Below are 22,166 nucleotides of genomic sequence, written 5' to 3'. Positions count from 1 at the left end.
AGACCTGTTTTCAGCAAAGGAACTCATTTCTCAAAGTAACTTTCTCAAACCCAGTCCCCTGAAAATAAGGTCAGGCCTGGAGGGTGGGGATCTATTTTCATATGTGGCTCCAATCTATGCAGTTCTGCTGGAGGCCTGATGTCTCTGTTCTTATTCACCGATGGGGAAATAGTAGGGTTGGGGGTGGCAACCAGCATTAGTCAACCACTGAGCTGTACTAGCAATCCAAACACATTTTCAGAATCTTTTATAGAAGCTAAAATCTCACCCATTGTGCAATCTCATCCATTCCTATGATTTAACAGCCATCTATATTTTGTTAACTTCTTAATCTCTCTCTCATCCATAGTACTCTCTGGAGCTCTAGACTCCTAATCCAACTGCCTACTTACTTTAGCTCAGCTGTCCCCACCCTCCCATTTGCCACCTTATCCTACAAACTCCATCTTCTACCTGTGACATCTTGACTGACCGCAGCATGCCAGTCTCCCAAACCATACATTGTGGAATTATCATTGATTCGTCTTGCTTCTCACTCAATTAGTCTCCTCCCAATCCTGTCAATTCTATCTCCTAAGTTTCTCTCTTCTATTTGATTCCCACCAATACTACCTGATTTTATGTCCTCATTATCTTGGACTATATGACCTTTAAACTGGTCTCAAGTTACTGTAATCCATCCTTCATAATGCTTAAATGATTACTGGGAAAAAAAACATTTATCAAATATATACCCAGTGTTTAAAATAAACTCATGCTTACCAGGAACTATGAAGGCTCTGAGATTTTACCCTCTCTGCAAGTCAGCCATAGGTTTACAGATGCTGGCAGAAACACAAGACTCATGGGAAGTCTTTGTTCTCCTGTGAGAAGACTTGGACACAAAGAACCCTACTACTTACAGCCAGCAGCATGCTTTTATCTGTGGCCCCTGCCCCTCAAAATTCACAAGGACAGCATGGAGGGACTAGGGTGGACGCTGTGCACACAGAGGCTCTGCATCACAGCTGAAGAGCCCCAAGCTTGGGAAAACCCCAATCTTCTATAATGGGCAGTAAGCCCATCTGATCTTTGCCCCAAAGGAAGACATATTACTATCGTGGACAATAAGCAAGCCTGTCTTCTGCTCCAGAAGGAGACACCCTCTCTGCCTGCTAAGACTAGTCACTGTACAACAAAGGCAGCCAAGGCCTCGGCTTGCAAGATGGACAGAAATGCGAAATACCATGAAAAATAACATTCTGACACTCATAGCCACTCTACAAGTAAGATTCACCTGCCAGATATTTTGCAAGTGAGGAAAGTGAGGCTCAGAAGCTTAGTGACTTACTCAAGGTCACAGGTCTTTTTTTTTTTTTTTAAGGTCACAGGTCTTAAGAGACAAAATTCAAACCCAGCTTTGATTTCAAAGCTTAAGCTATTTCTGTCATTTTAATGCCTCTCATGTCTTATCTTGCCTGGCCCAAGCCCTTCACCCTCTCTTCTTTACCAGGAAATAAACCACAAGCTCTTAGCTTAGCAAGCAAGTCCTTCTGTCATCTGGTCTCTGCTTTCCTTTCTACCTCATCTATAGACATTCCCTGCCCTGTATTTCTGAAACAGTAATGAAAACCTATACTACACCCTTTCCCACTGCTGGGTGTCTGCAACCCCTGCCTCATTAGACCTGATGCCTCTGAAACTGTATTTGTCTCTGAGCTTCTCTGCACTTGGCACATTACCGGAACTGTATATGTTTGCTGCACTGAGCTGATTGATAGTGATTTGATCAAATCAGTAAGAAAGAGTAACAAAATGGTGTAAAAAAAAAAAAAAGAAATTCACACAAAAAAGAGACTAGATCTCCTTGAAAGTGAAAGTCACTTAGTCGTATCCGACTTTGTGACCCCATGGACTGTAGTTCACCAGGCTCCTCTGTCCATGTAATTCTCCAGACAAGAATACTGGAGTGGGTTGCCATTTCCTTCTCCAGGGGATCTTTCCAATCCAGGGTTCGAACCCAGGTCTCCAGCATTGCAGGTAGACTCTTTACCAACTGAGTTACCAGGGAAATCAGATCTCCTTATCAACCAACGTTTATCAAGCAAAAGCCAGTGATAACATCGTGAGGGACATCAAAAGTGTAAGATAGGTCTCTACCTTTGAAATGCTTCCATTCAAGATAATGAAGAGTAAAAGTGTTCTAGTAAGACACACTCTTTCACAGGAGTGGCCAAGATAACGTGGGCAGGGAGTTTTAAGAACAGCTAAAAAGGGAGGGCTTCCCTGGTTGTCCAGTGGTTAAGACTCAACGCTTCCATTGCAGAGGGCACGGTTTTAATCCCTGGTCAGGGAACTAAGATCCCAAATGCCTTGGGGCATGGCCCCCCCAAAAAAACAGCTAAAAGGTCAAAAAAGGTATTTAGAGGGATTAGAATGTGAAGATGGGACAGAACCTAAATGGTAAGAGCTCAGAAGTGGAAAACAAAGCATAAAGTTCTTTTTGCTAGACTGAAGATCACATAGGAGAGCATAAGTGGGGCTGGAACACAGCTGTGAGGAGTTTTGAATTCCAGACAAGAGCTGTTCGCAATGGGAAACATGAGGATTCTGAAGAGGGCAGTGATGAGGTGAAAGAACTGTTTTAAGATGAGGCACCTGGTGGACTGCAGGAGTGGCTTGAAAGATAGATGATGTAAAGTGGAGGAATAACCAAGGGTGTTACTGAACTAGCCCTGGCAGAGTTTCTATCATGCAATGGGGAGCAGAGAAGCAGGAAGGTTAACAAAAATCTAGATACCAGATACAGAGTAGGAAGATCCAGCACATGTTCTTATTTCTTGGTTGAGTGTGAGCAGTGGAAGGGAAGAAGCTGTGGATGGGGGAGGGAAGGACCAAAACCCCACCAACAAAACACAAAATTAAAAAAAAACAAAAAATCAGGTCCCTAGAAGAAAATAAATATCCAAAAATAACTAGCAGAGAAGGGAATATAGCTTGGAAAAGATAAGCTCAGTTTTAGACAGAGGGACCCTAATTCCATGAACCAGAAAAGCCATCTTTGGTATTTTGAGCTTGATTTTACTTCTCTTGAAAATCTATAAAAATGAAGAGCATCCTACTCATCTTATTAACTGTGCACCAAAATCTGGGGGTTAAAGTATCCTGTATCAGTAACTGAACATTCTGGAATTAACTATAATCAGATTGGTATGTAAGTATAAACTAGCTAAAATATAGTATTGACCAGAAATACAGAATCTCCTTCTATTTTTTTGGCTGCACTGGGTCTTTGTTGTGGCACATGGACTCTGGTGCCAACTACATGTGGTGTATATAGTGGCAGCACGCAGGTTTAGTTGTCCCGAGGCATGTAGGATCTTAGTTCTTCAACCAGGGACCCAACCCTCATCCCCTGCATTGGAAGGCAGATTCTTAACCACTGGACCACTGGGAAAGTTCCCAGCATGCTTTTAATATTAAGGCTTAGGGTATGTAAACATGCATGATCCATATGACAAGGATGTTTTGAGCATAAGTAGAGCTGCTCTTCAAAGGAAAGAGCATCTGGGTGTCTTCCTGATGATGCTTTACTTTTTTTTTTTTTTTTTTTGATGCTTTACTTTCTATAGATTATGTCCCTCACTTCTAGTCTGGCAAAAGATATCAGTGGGAAATGATCACAAATTTAAACAATTCTTTGAACTCTGCTGGGTAGATCTGTGTGTTTAATTTTGCACCTATAGGATACATTTTCCACATTAATAACATGTTTACGGGAAGCAACAGAATGCCTCTGGCTTTGTTTTCCCATGTTATATTTGTATGGATTCCTGCTCTCACTCACTCTAGGACTCTGTTTTACCAAGAATCATACCTAACTGGACCCTAGGAGGAAGTTAACTAAATCTGTAATCTCTGACTTTACCTCATCTTTCCTTCCTTCTAAGGCACAGGACCCAAGGGTCTCCCTTTTTATACATCCTGAGGGACACAAGTCCACTCAAAGATTTGGAAATCAGGCATATATCCCAACCCATTAGATAGATGATAGAGATAGATGATAGAGATATTAATATTGGTAACAATATAGATAAAAAGTTGCATTTAAGAGATGCTGAACTTACTTTTTTTTTTCCTGGAGAGTCTGAGGCAAGAAAAGGGCCTTGAAGTCTCACCGACTTATTTTGCAAGTGCCCAATCAGAAGAATGCAGCATTAATCACACTAGAGAAGTAAAGAATCTCATGAGGCCATCGTGATATGAGTCAGTATGGCCATCGTCAAAAAGTCTACAAACAATAAATGCTGGAGAGGATGTGGATAAAAGGGAATCCTCTTAACACTGTTGGTAGGAATGCAAATTGATACAGCTACTATGGAAAGCAGTATGGAGATTCCTTAAAAACTAAGAATGAAATTATCATACGACCCAGCAATCCCACTACTGGGTGTATGCCCTAAGGAAACCAGAATTGAAAAAGATACATGCACCGCAGTGTTCATTGCAGCACTATTTACAATAGCTAGGACATGGAAGCAAACTAGATATCCATTGAAAGATGAATGGATTAGGAAATTGTGGTACATATACATAATGGAATATTACTCAGCTAAAAAAAGAATGCATTTGAGTCAGTTCTAATGAGGTGGATGAACCTAGAGCCTATTATACAGAGTGAAATAAGTCAGAAAGAGAAAGACAAATATTGTATATTAACACATATATATGGAATCTAAAAGGATAGTACTGATGATCCAATATGCAGGGCAGCAAAGGAGACACAAACATAAAGAACAGACTTTTGGACACAGTGGGAGAAGAAAGCAGGATGATTTGAGAGAATAGCACTGAATCATATACATTACCATAAGTAAAGTAGATAGCCCCTGGTAATTTGATGTATGACGCAGAGAACCCAAAACCAGTGCTCTGTGACAACCTAATGGGGTGGGAAGGGGAGGGAGGTGGGGGCTTTCAAAAGGGAGGGGCCATATGTATACCTCATATGGATTCATGTTGATGTATGGCAAAAACCATCATTCAGTTCAGCTCAGTCGCTCAGTCGTGTCCAACTCTTTGCAACCCCATGAATCACAGCACCCCAGGCCTCTTTGTCCATCACCAACTCCCAGAGTTTACTCAAAAATAATATCCTCTAATTATCATTTAATTAGAGGATAATGTATATATCCTTTATATATCCATAATATCCTCTAACTATCGTCTAATTAAAAAAATAAAAAGAACACCATGAGATAGGACCAGTAGAGATCAAATAAGCATTCCTACCGACACTGTGGTGTCAGTCCCCTCTGGCTGGAAACTCCAGGAGACTGAGGTCAGCGTGCCAGTTGTGTTAGTAGACTTGAACTTGCATGTCAGCTTCCCTTGTGTCCCATTTGCCACGAAGATTTCTTTTGGTGTATACACCTCCAAGGCTGATACACCATATGTCACTGGAGAGAGAGGAACAAGGAAAGTTTAGGAGTAGGATTTAGCATGAATACCACTGTGCATATTTTTCTGAGGACAAAGAAAAGATAAAAGAACATTGTAAACTGTATACAGTAATACACCACCACTGTATATTAGAGTCTTGGATTTTTGTTTTTTAGTAAGAAGACATTTTTACTAGCTCAGTTCTACCTAGTATGTATGTTTTCTTTTGAATTAACAGACTTTAATTTTCAGAGCAGTTTGAGGTTTGCAGAGAGTGGTAGTTCCTGGGACTTCCCTGGCGGTCCAGAGGTTAAGACTCTGAGCTTCAGGCAAAAAAAAAAAACAAAACAGCGAGCTCCCATATATTCCCCCTTGCTTCCCCCAAGTTCCAGTTTTCTCTATTGTTAACACGTTGCATTAGTGCATCACTAACATCCAGAATATTCTATAGCTGGAATCATATCGTTAATGTAGCCTTTTCAGATTGGCTTCTCTCATTTAAGCTTCCTTCATATCATTTCATGACATGACTTCATTTTATTGCTGAACAATATCCTTTGTGCTTCAGTTTATCAGTCCATCTACTGAAGGACATCTCATCACGCTTCTCTGATGCTCTGTTTTTAATGATGTGGAGGCCATATTTTTAATTCTTTAAATGGTTCTTATAGTCACCTCATACATTTCAATTTATATCAGGTTGATCTTTTCTCATCTTCCATATTTAAACCAATTTAAACTGTTCTAGGTAAGAGATCACTATATTTTAAAGCCATGTTCATTATTTAACACACTCTTTTCCTATATTTAAGGGGGAAAAAACGAATACCATATCTTGTGTTCATTAATGAAATCTTACCCAGAGAACATGTGTACTCAAGAAATAATAACCACACCGGGTCACATATTCCTTGACTCACTGAATTCTTCAGTTAGCCTAAGCCCAGGAAGTAGTCATCAAAATGTCTATCATTTCAAGATCGACAATCAGAGGCAACTGCGGGAATTATTAAGGACTGTTGCTAAGATAAAATAATCTTCACCCAAAAAGAAACTCTTTCATGGACTAAATGAAGATAAGAAAGAAACTAATTTGGTCTAAAAGTGGAAACAGAGCTAATGCAGAAAAAAGTAAAAACACACATTTTCAAAATAAGATATTTTTTGAAGAAATACTTGGGAGAGAATCCCTATCTACAGTGTTCCAATTATTCTTAGAATGTAACAGATGAGTAGAATAAGGAAGGGTATTGTCACACAGGACTGATGGTCATTTTCAGAATTTTTTCTTCCTGAGGTCTTTATGACTCCAGGCCAAGAAGAGCCAGAGTACTCCCCCAATCCCCCAAACTATCTTCCAAATGTTTATTCTCAGGACACAATGGGCACTTTTGGCCATTCTTCTAAATAAACCGATAGCCACACTGAATCAAGTAGATTTTTTTCTGCTAAAGAGGGTGGATTATTATTATAGAGAACAACAGATTATTATTCGTGGTCCAAACCTCAAAACAAGAACTTCTTTTAAGCAAGAAGCAAACAAAAGGCACCCCTTGCTTCCGTGGGCAGCAGAGGAGCGGCCCCGGGCGCGGGAGCTCAAAGCGAAGCAGAGCCCGAGGCTGGGCGCTGTGACTGCCCCCAGGAAGCAGCGCTGGTTCATGGCCCTGGTTTACTCTGAGTGACTTTGGATAGTTTTCTCCACTGTGAGAAGCACTGCAAGGAAAGTCACAGTCTTTAAAATCAATAAATAAGTTTCTCAATGATTTTCCCAAACAAGATCCCTGCTACAAGGTCTAGTTGCAAGAACTGTCACCCTGAGAAGTTATTTAAAGATGGAACTAGGCCAAGTGCCCAAGTTTACAGTCATGTAAGACCAAAATGACCAACCAAATCCCTAAATGGGTTTTTAGACAATCTATTTAAGACAGACAATTATGCCAAAACTGGTTAAAAAACAAGTGACTTTTAAAAACAACATATCATCACTCTGGCTAATTTGGACATGTAGTTTTTAGAGTCAGGAAAATCAATTCCAACTCCAACCAATCAGCTAGTTGCAGAAAAATAAAATAACTTCATACATAGCTAGTTAGCCTCCTCTTATCCCTGACTCTCTTTCTCTTCTCCTTTTGTAATTCTTTGAGATTCCATTAGTCATAGGAAGAAATTTCCAAAACCCTGGTCTTCTTATCTTCTTCTTTTTTAAAAATTTATTTATTTTAGTTGGAGTCTAATTACTTTACAATATTATAGTGGTCTTGCCATACACTGATATGAATCCGCCATGGGCTTACTCCTTATCTTCTTTTTTCCAATAATCTTGTCCTCAGACTTATCTCAGCTACTAGTTCCCATAATCAGCCTGGATGGGGCTTCTCCGCCGTGCCACTACTGACAATCAGGCCACATTAGTCTTTGCTGTGGATGGAGGCTCTCCTGCTCATGGATGTTTAGCAGCACCCCTGACCTCTACGAGGTGTCTGAAGTGTCTTCTCCCCTTCCAGTTGTGACAACCAACAATGTCTTCAGACAACCACAGATTTCCCCTACTCAGGGGTAAATTGCTCCTGGTTGAGAACTGCTGCCCCAGATCCTATCATCAATACCGATGCCCCCTCCACAATCGTATTTGAGGCTCTCTGCCCTCTGACTGACCACCTCTGATCTTTCCAGAACATTTCCTCCAAAACCCTGCTTTTATTGGATCCTTCAGCCACATTAAAACCCAGAATCCATCAGTCCTGCAACTGTTTTACAGTCTCATCCATTCTGCATCTCTACCAGAGCAGCTGATCATAGACGGAAAAGCACACGATCCCACTGACTGGGCTTCCCCTTAAATCCCTGACCACTAACTTCAAACAGGACACTTGATGGTGCCAAGCAATCCTCCCACATCCCCCTCTCCGTCAAGGACCCACTTTCCTAAATGACTACTTTACACCTTCTCTTTAACCTCAACTGTGGACTCCCCCTGCTTCTGCTCGGCTAATGACCGTGCTTCCTGTTTCCGTGAGAAAATAGTCGGAAGAGAACTTCGCTGTGTCCCCAGCCATATCCTACCCTCCCTCTGCATTTGTGGCCTGTCCTTCCTCGCAGGAAATGTGTGTACCCGTCTCCACTGTGCCTCCTCTTCTCTCAGCCACCTAGAGACACTAGTCTAGCAACCCTCACTTTTTCTCCTGAATTTTTCATTCTCTAGAGTTACTGTCATCAGTCATAGAACTATATACATTTATATAAATTTATTATTCTATATACACTATATACTTTAGTGAAAAAAAATCTTGACCCTGCATTGCCCCCCAGGTAAGATCTTTTTGCCCTCCTTTAACCTACAAATCTTAAAATAATTGTCCACAGTCACTGTGCCCAGTCTCCCTCCTCCCAATTTCTTGAATAAACTCTGTTCAGGCTTTCATCCCCAGCACTCCACTAAAACGGTTCTTGTTAAGAAATCCAGTGACTTCCATGTGGCTAAATTGACAGTTAATTTTCAAATCTCATCTTATTGACTGAACTACATTAGATACAGTTGATCACTCCCTCCTTGGAACAATTTTTCCCCCCAATTTGGTATCAGTATCTCATCCCTTTTGATTCTCTCATCTCATTAGCTCCTCCTTTTCTAGTCCCCTGACCTCTATATGCTAGACACTCCCAGATCATCCCTCTGAACTTTTAAAAATTGTTTTATTTTGGCTGCACTGGGTCTTTGTTGTAGTGCAAGGGGGCTTCTGTTATTGCAGAGCTTGGGCTGGAGAGCTCAGCAGTTGCAGCACGCAGGCTTAGTTGCCCTGTGACATGTGGATCTGCAGTTCCCGTCCAGGGCTCGACCCCATGTCCCCTGCGCTGAAAGGCGGGTTCTTAATCACTGGACCACCAGGGAAGTCCCTCACCCCTCTGACCTCTTGTCCAGTCATTCTCTTGGTGACCTCATCCAGTTTCAGGGCTTTAAATATCTCTTAAATGCCGATGACTCCCGTGTACACAAACACACACACACACAAACATACATATGCAAGTGTTAACCCAACAATATCACTTGAATCTAACTGGCGTCTTAAATTTAACAATGTAAAGATGATTCCCACCTCTAAATCTGCCCTCCACTTTAGTAAGTGACAACTCCAGCCTTCCAGTGGCTGAGGTCAAAACTCTGGACACCTTTCTTTCTCACAATTTACCTCTAAGCCATCACAAAATGTGTCTCCACTAAAAATATATCTAGAAATGGATCTCTGCATGCTCTTCCAGTGCTACCATCTCGGTCCATTCCACCATCATCTTTCACTTGGGTTATTTCTGTGACTTCCTAAGCTGGTTCTCTCTTCCACCCTCAGCCACTTAACTACAGTCAATACATGGAGGGTGAGAGAGATCTTGACCTCTCTGATCTTATCACTCTACACAACACGCCCCAAGGACTCCCCACATCAGCCAGGATCAGGTCTGAGCACTCACAGTGGCTCATAGAGCCCAGTGTAAGCTAACCCCGGCCACCTCTCAGACTTCATCTCATCTCCTGCACTTCCCCCCAAACATGCTGAGCAGTCACCCCATAGCCTGGCCATGCCTCTGCCAGCGATGAGCCCCCAGGACAGAGAATATTACGGACGAGGAGACAGGAAGTCATGATGCATGAAAATGAAGAAGGGCAATCAGCCAAAAGAACTGCTATGAATAAGGTATGCTGCACAGCTGATCTCAGGGAGAAGTTTCAGCAGAGATTTACACTGCGTGTGGTTACATGCACATCAAAGAATCCCAGAGTGCTTACAGCAGTTTCTGATCAGCTCTGATGAACCTGTTAGAAAGTTTCTCCTGTGTGGGGAAAGAGAAAGGAAAACATAGATCTCTTTCTCAGACTACATTCCATGAAGCCCAAGCCAGGGAAGAATGCACTGGATTCTTAAACAATTGGAAATGGTTTGCTTTGTCCAGCCTTTTTTTTTTTTTTTAAGTGACTAGGAGTATTATGGAAGTACATAGTAAAATTATTCATAGAAGAGAGTTTTAAGGGGCTAGTTAAAATGGTTAAAGAATGCAAATATAAAGAACACGGAGATGTAGAGAAACTATTGTTCTAATCCACATCATCCCATGTCACTGCAGACTCCCAGTCTGAATAAGATATTACATAGGTATTTTTTAGGCTCCAGTGAAAGCATCCAGCTCATGGCGCTCTCCCAGTGTGGTGGTGACTCCCAGGGTGGATGAAGGGAAGTCAATGGACCTTGTGTGTCGGCAGAAACAAGGCCGGTGCCAAGTTAAAGGCCTCTGCGGCCAACGGGGGTGGCTTTCTGCCACGCATCACAGCTATTCTGGGTCTGCCTCAGCTTGATGGCACAGAGTGAGGAGAGGCTACAAAAATATACTCCATTCAAGGAGCCATAAGTATTAATAAGTTGAGCTCTTTGTTAGGAACATGAAATTATACCTCAGGCCACAATCTAAACAAAAGTGACTTCCTCCCATGTCTGCCCCCCAGGCCTCACTCACCATGCGCCCCTTTACATCCTGCCTTTCCCAGCAAGGCGCCCCCACCCTCCACAGGAGGGGCCAGCTGCCGGGAACCAGGGCAGGGCCACCTTTGTGCGCTCCACTGTCTGTCTGAACGGTGAGGGGGAGAATGAATGAATGAAAGAAAGAAATGAATCAAAGAGACCAAACTCAACTCATTTGAGCTCAGCCATAAAAAATTATACTTGCTTCACAAACAATGGCTTCAGCATAATGCCCAACACAAAACTCCAGAGATTCCTCAGGGTCAAGTTTGGAGGCTGACATCATCTTAGAGGAAGTGTAGACAGACAGGTTTCCTACAAGAGTCACCTTCCTACTTAGATGAGAAAATCCCAAAGGCAACTCATCTTTTGAAATGTTCAATTAAAAAAAAAAAAAAGGTTATGTACTATTACTAACACACCGGATTACCAGATTCCTCTGAGTTGATTCCTTCCACTCATGATTGATGGCTAACTGGCCACATCTCTACCCTTAACCTTTTTACACCAACAAAGACCTTTCTGTTTCTCAAATGAGAGATTCAAAAGGTCCTGAATCAGACCAGTCATTGCACTGATCATTTGACTCCTTAAAGCCCTGGCATTTCTTGCTTGCCCTCCACTATGTATGCACTGTTCATCTTTCTTTCCTGCTACAGCTTTCCTTCTTTCAATCAACCATTATTCTTTCAACCATGCTAGGACTTGGCTTCTGCCCTTAGTGGACTGACAGTTGTGTGGAGACAAATGAACAAACATCTATAATACAGTGGCAGAGGCACCAGGCCTGGCTGTGGGGATGTACCCAGAATGGCTTAGAGACAGAGCGGTTTCCACTAAAGTCCAAAGTCTCCAATCAAGCAGTCAACACAAATGCCACACTTGTAGTCAACCTGAATTGTGTCATCTGTGTCCAAACATGTGTCCAAAATTGTCAAAACATTTCTCAGTTTTTCGCAAGAAAATGAAAATAAGATACTTTGGGGAAGAAATCAGATCATTTTACTTCTGACAGAGTATAGTGGACTAAATGCTCAGCATAAAAAACATGTTGTAAGCTCTGGAGGCACATCCATGGATAACAGAGGAACACTCTCACATGCTTTGCATTTCCCAACTGCTGAAATGGCAAAAGACCAAGCAAAAGGCCACTGTTCTGTAAATCTATATTTCCAAGCTCTCAAATTCATATTATTAGAAGGCTTACAGTATATTAGAAGATATTTGAGCCAAAATGTAATCTAAGCCAGAAAAGCCTAATACAAAATATTATAAGGACAGCAAAACAAAAGATGGTAAAGTATGTGCCTATAGTTGATTACAAGAAGGATACTCCTTGTCTCCAAAATAGGACAAAAAGAAAAAGAGCAATAGCAAACCACCACTTAAGTGCTTACTATGGGTTAAACATTACCAAACTATGGTACATTTATTATTTTCCAACATCACTGTTGAGTGTTATCTGTTGGATGGAAGCTCAGAGAGGCAAAAAACTTGCCCAAGTGACTTATTCAGCAACTGTGAAACCCTCCGATCCAAAGCCTAGCTCTGTTCACTACGCTGTTTATCAACCTTTAACAAAGTCTTCATATTATTCAAACAAACATTTTTCAACAAACATTATTCAAACAAACAAACATGGGGAACCCCATACACAGTGAAGATAGAGGTAGTTTTCATATACAAGTCAGACAAGAAGTACTCAAAACTTACTATATACATTTATCCAAACCCACAGAATGTACAATACCAAAAGTGTAGAACACCAAGAATGTAAATGATGGACGTGGACTGATTATGGCGTGTCGATGCAGATTCACCCACTGTAATAAATGTACCAGCCTGGTGGGGGTGTTGATAATGAGGAAGGCTACGCACGTGTGGAAAGCAGAAGGAATATGGGTACACGGCTATGTGCTCAGCTGTGTCCGACTCTTTGCGACCCCATGTGCTGTGGCCTGCCAGGCTCTTCTGTCTGTGGAATTTTCCAGGCAAGAATACTGGATTGGGTTGTCATTTCCTCCTCCAGGGATCTTGCCAACTCGGGGATCAAACCCACGCCTCCTGCCCTGGTGGGTTATTTACCATTGCACCCCCAGGGAAGCCAGTATATGGCGATACAACCTCTCAGTTTTTCTGTGAAAAATAAAGTCTATTTGAAAAATGCTGATGCCCATGTCCTGCCCCTGCTCCCAGGGATTTTGATTTAATTAGTACATTTGTGGCCGAGGCATCATGATTTCTAAAATGCCCTCAGGGGCTTCCCTGGTGGCTGCGGCTCAGATGGTGAAGAAGCTGCCTGCAGTGCAGGAGACCCAGGTTCACCCCATGGGGAGGGCAGATCCCCTGGAGAAGGAGATGACAACCCACCTCAGTACACTCGCCTGGAGAATCCCATGGACACAGGAGCCTGCGGGGCTACAGTCCATGGGGTCACAGAGAGTCAGACACGGCTTAGCAACTAACACACACACAGGGGATTCTAAACTTGTAACCACTATCCAACACACCAATGAGATGTTGGACTCTGCTTACGATACTATAATAAAAAAGACTATGCCTGAAGCAGATGAGCCAAGCCTAGCCTGGCATTTAATTGAATGTAGGCAGAAGCACATAAATGTACATGCGTGGATTTGAAGCTTTCAAAAGATGTGGCGATGCTCTACTGCGCTGCTAAACGTACACTCACAAGTTTAAATGTATACAGAGAAATTACAAAAACCTGCCTTATTCTGAAGAATGCATGGCAGTATCCAAAGTCCCCAAACTATGTATGTAATTTAATCTCTGGCATGCTATTCCTTATTATTATTTTAATTGTTAAGAACATACTTTAGAGGACTTTCCTGGTGGTTCAATGGCTAAGATTTTGCACTCCCAATGCAGGGGGCCAGGGTTGATCCCTGGTCAGGGAACTAGACCCCACATGCTGCAACTAAGACTCAGAACAGCCAAATAAATAAACAAAAGAATTATTTTATAATATTTATATATGCACACATATATATGTGTGTGTGTGTGTATATGTTGTGTGCTAAGCTGCTTCAGTCATATCTGACTCTGCGACCCTATGGATTGTAGACAGTCAGGCTCCTCTGTCCATGGGGTTCTCCAGTCAAGAATGCTGAAGTGGGTTGCCACACCCTCCTCCAGGGGATCTTCCTGAACCAGGGATTGAACCCACATCTCTTATGTCTCCTCTATTGGCAGGCAGGTTCTTTATCACTAGTGCCTTCTAGGAAGCCCTAGCGCCACCGGGGAAGCTCATATACATATATATATACACACACATACATACACATACACACTTCAGAAACAAACGAAATGTACATCAAACATTTGGAAATTCTAAAGTACTGTTCCTGAAATCCCCTAGAAGTCTGTTGATGAGAGCTTGAAACAACACTTATCTGCTTGTTTTTTGAGAAATTGAGGTTTACGTGTATAAAACCAGGGTCTACTGACTGCCATAGCAACCTGAAGCTGGACAAGCAGACTAGCCACATTTTTGTTTGTTTGTTTTGTAAACTTTAAGCTTTTTATTTTGTATTGGGGCACACCTGATTAACAATGTTTAACAATTGTTAACAAATTAACAATAATTTCAGGTGAACAGAGAAGGGATGCACCCATACATATACATGTATCCATTCTCCCTGAAACTCCCCTCCTATTCAGGCTGGCACATAACATTGAGCAGAGTCCCATGCGCTATACAATCGGTCCTTGTTGGCAATCCATTTTGAATATAGCAGTGTGTACATGACCTTCCCAAACTCCCTAACTATCCCTTCCCCGGCAACTATAAGTTCATTTTCTAAGCAGACCAACCACATTTTAACCACACAGGGGGAAATGAATTAAATGAGGGAGGAAATATTAACCTTTATAGGACCACAGGTATGTATTGAAAGAACTGATCTTCTACCTGGTGATTCTTTGGGCAGGTTCTGAATTAAATGCAAATTTGTCCATGCTAATTTTTAATTTAAAACCCAGTTTATTTATTTATTTTGTTTTACTTTTTTTTTCCATTTATTTTTATTAGTTGGAGGCTAATTACTTCACAACATTGCAGTGGGTTTTGTCATACATTGACATGAATCAGCCAGGCGTTACATGTGTTCCCCATCCCGATCCCCCCTCCCACCTCCCTCTCCACCCGATTCCTCTGGGTCTTCCCAGCCCACCAGGCCCGAGCACTTGTCTCATGCATCCCACCTGGGCTGGTGATCTGTTTCACCATAGATAATATACATGCTGTTCTTTCAAAACATCCCACCCTCGCCTTCTCCCACAGAGTCCAAAAGTCTGTTCTGTACTTCTGTGTCTCTTTTTCTGTTTTGCATATAGGGTTATCACTACCATCTTTCTAAATTCCATATATATGTGTTAGTATACTGTAATGTTCTTTATTTTTCTGGCTTACTTCACTCTGTATAATGGGCTCCAGTTTCAACCATCTCATTAGAACTGATTCAAATGAATTCTTTTTAATGGCTGAGTAATATTCCATGGTGTATATGTACCACAGCTTCCTTATCCATTCATCTGCTGATGGGCATCTAGGTTGCTTCCATGTCCTGGCTATTATAAACAGTGCTGCGATGAACATTGGGGTGCACGTGTCTCTTTCAGATCTGGTAAAACCCAGTTTAAAAGCTCCCTTACTTGCTTCCTCCTTCTCCTGCTTTGTATTTGGTGAGGGCGATTGCTGGTGAGCTGTGTCAGCCTGCTCTTGCTTCCTTCAGCATGCCCAGCAGCGGGCACATTTCTGGGCACCATTGGGGATGAGGCCACCTCTGAAATCCTACAGAATCCTGACTCCACCTAAACAGGACTTCAGGAAAAATCTCCCTGATCTGACTACCTCTTGCCCCCACTACTCAATATTTCTTGCATGTCCCTCTGCAACTGCGGTCTACTGAAGCTGCACTTTCAAGTGAGAAGCCAAAGCTTTCTGATACTGAGTCCTGCAATTGTCTTGAACTTCACTATGACTCAAGACTCTGAAAGAAGGAACCTCATCTTATTTGGCCTGTGTGTGCCCAACACCAGAGACAATTCCTGGTGGTCACAAAGTTCTCAAGGAACATTTAAGGAGTAAACTTAACAGTTTACTGGTAACAGTTGCATTTTTAGGATTCCTATAATGTGAAGCTTTGGTTAATGAAATGTATAAGTACCTTTGAACAAAGAAAGAAAGAAACCAAGTTGCCCTAAAATGGAAATCTAATTCCACTCAAACTCTCTGGCTCTTAGAAAAATCTGGCAAAACAGTCCAGATTAATTTGTACCAATTTACAACTCCCAAAAGAGTTCAAATATAAATGCTTACCCTTGGACAGAAGTAAAATACAAGACAAGAATGAAAATATGTGCCCTCTTTCCTGTTGAGATGCAGGCTTTGTTAAAATAAAACAAAGACAATAACATCAATTAAATGAGTTATTATAGCAAATAAGTGCTAGGTTCTGTGGGGATGCAGTCTCATTAAATACTATGCACATATACAAACACGCAAGAATGTACACAGCAAATATGAGATGCATACAGCATGCAGGGTCAGAGCACGAGGGAGGACACAAAGAACCCTCCAAATAAGGCTTACGGGCTACCCAATCTGTATTTTATTTCCTGTTTATACCACCTTATTGTCCCTAGAAAAGTTCCTATAAAGCATCTCCCTAAGGTAGCAAATAGACTACATGTAGTTAATTAAAGTTGAAGTTTAAGAAATGAAGAGGTCAGGGAGTATTTTAGAGAAAATATATTAGAATTTTATCTGGAATGTTGAGAAGAATCAAAACAGATAGGAAAAGCACTTTGCAGAGACAGAAAAGCACGGGACACCGTTTCCAAACGGATTGTGTAGATTAGTTTGGCTAGGGTAGAAGAAAATGTTATAGCTGAAAGGGGGGACTTCCTGGAAGCACAGTGGAAAAGAACCTGCCTGCCAACGCAGGGGACACAGGTTCGATTCCTGGTCTGGGAAGATGCCACATGCCTTGGAGCAACTAAGACTGGGTGCCACGACTGCTGAGCCCGCACTTCAGAGCCTGAACTCTGCAACAAGCCACAGCAACGAGGCCTGAGCACAACAGCCAGAGAGGAGCCTCCACTCACCACACCCAGAGAAAGCCCTTGCACAGCAACGGAGGTCCAGTGCAACCAGAAATAGAGAGAATTATTTATTTATTTATTTACTTTTAATATATGTTTATTTATTTGGCTGCACCAGATCTTATTTGCGGCATGTAGAATCCTTAGTTGTGGCATGTGGGATATACTTCCCCGATCAGGGATTGAACCCTGTCCTCCTGCATTGGGAGCACAGAGTCTCAGCCACTGGACCATCAGGCAAGACCAGAAATAAAGAGAATTATTAAAAAAAAAAATCATAAAGTTGGAAGGGTAAGCTGAGAAGCTGGAACCTCATCCTGTGAGCAAATGGGCAACAATGCATATTTTTACGTTGGGCAATAAGGTAAAAGTGGGCTTCTTGGCAGAGATGTGAAGAAACACAGAAAAAAAGGAAAGGAAAGGCACTTAGAATATTTTCTCAAACAATTTTTGTTTTGTTCATTCTGCCCCCAACACTGGACAAAGTAGAAAAACTTCTGGGAATGACTCCTCTAAATCTTTCAAAAGCAACAATACTACTAAGAAACCAAATTATTTTTATATTTATTAACCTACAAATTGATTTAGATATGTAAAGGATATTTTTAAAAACTAAGAATTGTACATATATAATTTCTTTGAAGTTATTAATATTAATAAAATAAAAATTAAATTAATTGAAAAAATTATTAATAGTAAGGAATTCTACATAATCATTGGAGAAGGAAATGGCAACCCACTCCAGTACTGTTGCCTGGAAAATTCTGTGGACAGAGGAGCCTGGTGGGCTGCAGTTCATGGGGTCACGAAGAGTCGGACACAACTGAGTGACTTCACTTTCACTTTTCACTTTCATGCATTGAAGAAGGAAATGGCAACCCACTCCAGTGTTCTTGCCTGGAGAATCCCAGGGATGGGGGAGCCTGGTGGGCTGCCGTCTATGGGGTCGCACAGAGTCGGACACGACTGAAGCGACTTAGCAGCAGCAGCTACGTAGTCATATTTGTCATATGGTTGCCAGTTTCAGTTTCTTGAAGTTATTTTTTAACACCATAACCATTTTGATGAAAATCTTGCTAAAATGCATTATTTTTCTTCTGTCTTCATAAAAAGATAACACAGTGAGTGAAGATTTGCAAAAAAACAATATTTACATAGTTGTGAAGCATTCCTCCACAAGATAGTTATTAATCAGAGGGAAAAAGTAGCTCCTTTACAGTGGAGAAATAGGGCAGGCACTGTGAAAATGCAGTGAACGTGCCTAGTCCTAACCACTGGACTTCGTGCATGCCTGCTAAGTAAGGCACTTCAGTTGTGCCGTGACCCTAAGGACTGTAGCCCCCCAGGCTCCTCTGTCTGCGGGCTTCTCCAGGCAGGAATTCTGGAGTGGGTTGCCATGCACTCCTCAGGGTCCTTAGTCTTTACAAAATACACATTAAAGTATTTAAGGATAAAGGTGGCACCCCCACCCTCCACAGTATTAAAGGATAAAGTGCCAACATTTCTGCTGTTTCTACATAGTTGAAAGATACACATACAAGGATTAAGAAAATGTAATAAAATGTTAACATTTGAGAAGTCTGGTTGAACAGTAGATGGTATTCTTTGCATTCTTTCACTACTTTTCTGTAAGTCTAAAATTAAATCAAAATAAAGATGAAAAATAAATATATTATTTTAATGAAATTTTGGCTAACTCTTTGGTAACTCAGGACTTGTGTGGACATCAAGAACACTATAATTTAGTGTTACCCTCTGGGACCACTCAGATATGTAGGACTATTTGCCTCTATCCAGTTGCCTCCAGTCATGATTATTTTTGAACTTTTGTGCATTAAAATTAAAAAATGTTCTTACAATTATCATTCCAATCAAGTAATCACTTGTCAGTATTGCTGACTGCAGTTTGCCTTCAGTATACCCTATTCCACCTCCCAATTAACTGCCCTAATCTATTACAGGCTTGGAAATTCATCTAATTCCTATTTATTTTACAGATGAAAAGACTCTAGTCCAGAAAGGGTAAGTAACTTACTGAAGGTATCCATTATCATCAAGAACAGAAAAAGGATTTGAACAATTCCAAAATACTTTTTGTCACATCATGCTAATTTGATTGGAGCATAAAATAAGAGGAAATTGTCTCTTAATAAAGCACTGTGTTATACTGAGATCAGACTTATGGTTGCCAAGCGGGAAGCGGGAAAGAGAGGGATGGACTGGGAATTTCAGGTTGGCAGATGCAAATTATTACATTTAGAATGGATAAACAAGGTCCTACTGTATAGCAGAGGAAACTATATACAATCTCATGGGATAAAAAAAGAATGCATATATGTGTAAAACTGAGTCACTGTTGTACAGCAGAGATCAGCACAACATTGTAAGTCAACTTTTCTTCAATAACAATTTTTTTAATTAAAAAAAATAAAAGGAACTGTGTTACAAGCAAGGCTCAGGAACTATAAGGAGTGGGCTTTATCATATTAGCTGTCTCTTGGTCTTTTTGCTTACCTTCAAATGGCCAGATAAGCCTTTGCAGATTATCAGAGTGTTGAGAGCATTTCAAGATTTCCCCCAAACTTCTTCTTTATTTAAAAAAGAGACCCACATGTTTCAAAATCTCCAGATATCCTATTGCTTACTGAGTGGCTGGCTGAATCGCCCAAAGCTTAGATTATTACCCACCTATATTCATATACACAAGAGATAACAATGCCACAGAACAGCCAAAGGAGGACACTTGCTGCTAAGTCATCTGTAAACAAATACAGTTTAACATGTGTAACAAAATGTTAGAACACTTTGTTCCTCCAAAAGTATTTTTACAGATATTTTCTGATAACTGAGAGAATCTTCTGCCTCCTGACTCACTGTAAACATCGAATGGAGTGAAAGCTCTTGAAATAATTTCTTGGGATCATTCCCCTCAGAGGACTGGCATTTACTCAAAGGCTTCTGAATGGTAAGAACTGCTTAGAACAACAAAGTCTGTCAAATACGAGGAAGCTAGTATGAAATGTTTCAAGCCACAAGACATTTTGAAATAATTTCCAAACCCAAATGTTTATATAAATGTCCATCAATGGGGGGATTGTTTAAATAAATTTAATAAATCTATATAGGAAAATACCCTGATATCATAAGAATGAGGAAGTTCTTTACAGCTGATATGAAATGATCTCCAAGACATATTAAGAGAAAAAAGCAAAAGGTGGACACACCATATACAAAAATTAACTCACATTGTATCACTCACTTGAATGTAAGAACTAAAACTATAAGACAACATAGTTTTTAAGTATGATAAAAGTATGAGTGACAAAAGAAAAATAGGTAAATTGGACTTATAATTAAAAATCTTTGTGCCTCAAAGGTATCAAGAAAGTGAACCCACAGGATGGGAGAAAATATTTTCAAATCAATTATTTGTTGAGGGACTTATATTTAAAATATACAAGTAATCCTTACAATTCAGTAAGAAAAAGACAAACTAATTAAAAGATGAGCAAAGAACTTGAATAGGTATTTCTCCAAAAGAAGACATAATACACATGACCAGTAAGCAAATGAAAAGATTCTCAAACATTACTAATAATTAGGGAAAGGCAAATGAAACCACAATGTGATACACAATGTGACGATCTTCGATTTTTGAATGTTGAGTTTTAAGCCAGCTTTTTCACTCTCCTCCTTCACCTTCATCAAGAGGCTCTTTAGTTCTTCTTCACTTTCGCCATTAGGGTGGTGTTATCTGCATATCTGAGGATATTGATATTTCTCCCAGCAATCTTCACTTCAGCTTGAGCTTCATCCAGTCTGGCATTTTGCATGATGTACTATGCAAATAAGTTAAATAAGCAGTGACAATACACAGCCTTGACGAACTCCTTTCCCAATTTGGAACCAGTTCGTTCTTCCATGTCAGGTTCTAACTGTTGCTTTTTGACCTGCTTCTCAGGAGGCAGGTAAGGTGAGAGATGGTATTCCCATCTCTTCAAGAGTTTTCCACAGTTTGTTGTGATCCACACTGTCAAAGGCTTTAGCGTAACCAATGAAGCAGATGTCGATGTTTTTCTGGAATTCCCTCGCTTTTTCTGTGATCCAACGGATGCTGGCAATTTGATCTGTGGTTCCTCTGCCTTTTCTAAATCCAGCCTGTATATCTGGAAGTTCTCAGTTCACATACTGTTGATTACTGTGGCTATTCAAAAACACTATAACAAGTATTGATAGGGAATGTGGAGAAACTAGAACTCTACATTGCTGGGAATGCAGAGAGTGGGAATGCAAAGTAGTGCAGCCCTTTGGAAAACAAGCCTGGCAGTTCCTCAGATGGTTAAACATGGGGTTACCAGGCCCATCAACTGATGAATGGACAGTGTGGCACATCCATACAATGGGATATTTTTCAGCCATAAAAAGAAACAAAATATTGATATATGCTGTATCATGGATGCACCTTGAAAACAGCTAAGTGAAAGCTGAATACAGAAGGCCCCACAGTATGTGACTCACTTACACAAAATTTCCAAAATACGCAAACCCATAGAGACAGGAAGCAGACCGGTGGGGGCTGGGGAACAGAGGGGAATGGGGAGGGACCACTAATGAATACAGCGTTTTATTATGGGGGTAATGAGTACTGTAAAACTGGATAGTAGTGACGGCTGTCCTATTCTGTGAATCATTAAAAAAAAACAAAACAAAACACTGAATTCTATGCTCTTAAAGGGTGAATTTCATAGCAGGCAAACATTATCTCAGTGAAGTTGTTTAAAAAAAAAAAAGAAGTTGTTGAACAATGTGTATGGAATGCTACTGCTTACAGATTTACTCACATTTCCATAATACATCGCTGGAAAGATACAATGTTAGAAAACTAACATTGGCCTCCTCAGCAAGGGAACTGGAGATATAGGAAGATGATGTAGGAATATTTTCCATTATGCATTCTTTTTAAACTTCTGAACTATGTCAATATAGTGCTATTCAAAATTTTTGATTAGAAATAAAATAGAATTGGAGAATGTTTTTAATAGACTGGCTCCTTCCTTTGGCTTGACAATACAAAGCTGTGTGCAAAACAACACTCTCAGGTGCTATAGTTGG

The 22,166-nt window shown here is 40.8% G+C and overlaps 1 protein-coding gene across 1 annotated transcript in view; it reads right to left on the bottom strand.

The window, feature by feature from the left end:
- Positions 1-22,166, bottom strand: part of MPZL1 (myelin protein zero like 1) — a 79,601-nt gene that overhangs the window by 21,896 nt on the left and 35,539 nt on the right. Inside the window, exon 2 of the mRNA XM_065946323.1 lies at positions 5,272-5,438. Within this exon, the coding sequence (XP_065802395.1) occupies positions 5,272-5,438 (167 nt within the window). The remainder of the gene's footprint in view (positions 1-5,271; positions 5,439-22,166) is intronic.

This window comes from Muntiacus reevesi, chromosome 1 (genome assembly GCF_963930625.1).
Source record: "Muntiacus reevesi chromosome 1, mMunRee1.1, whole genome shotgun sequence".
Taxonomy (NCBI): Eukaryota; Metazoa; Chordata; class Mammalia; order Artiodactyla; family Cervidae; genus Muntiacus; species Muntiacus reevesi.
Note: the sequence above shows the minus strand (reverse complement) of the source record. Positions and strands in the feature narration are given on the sequence as shown.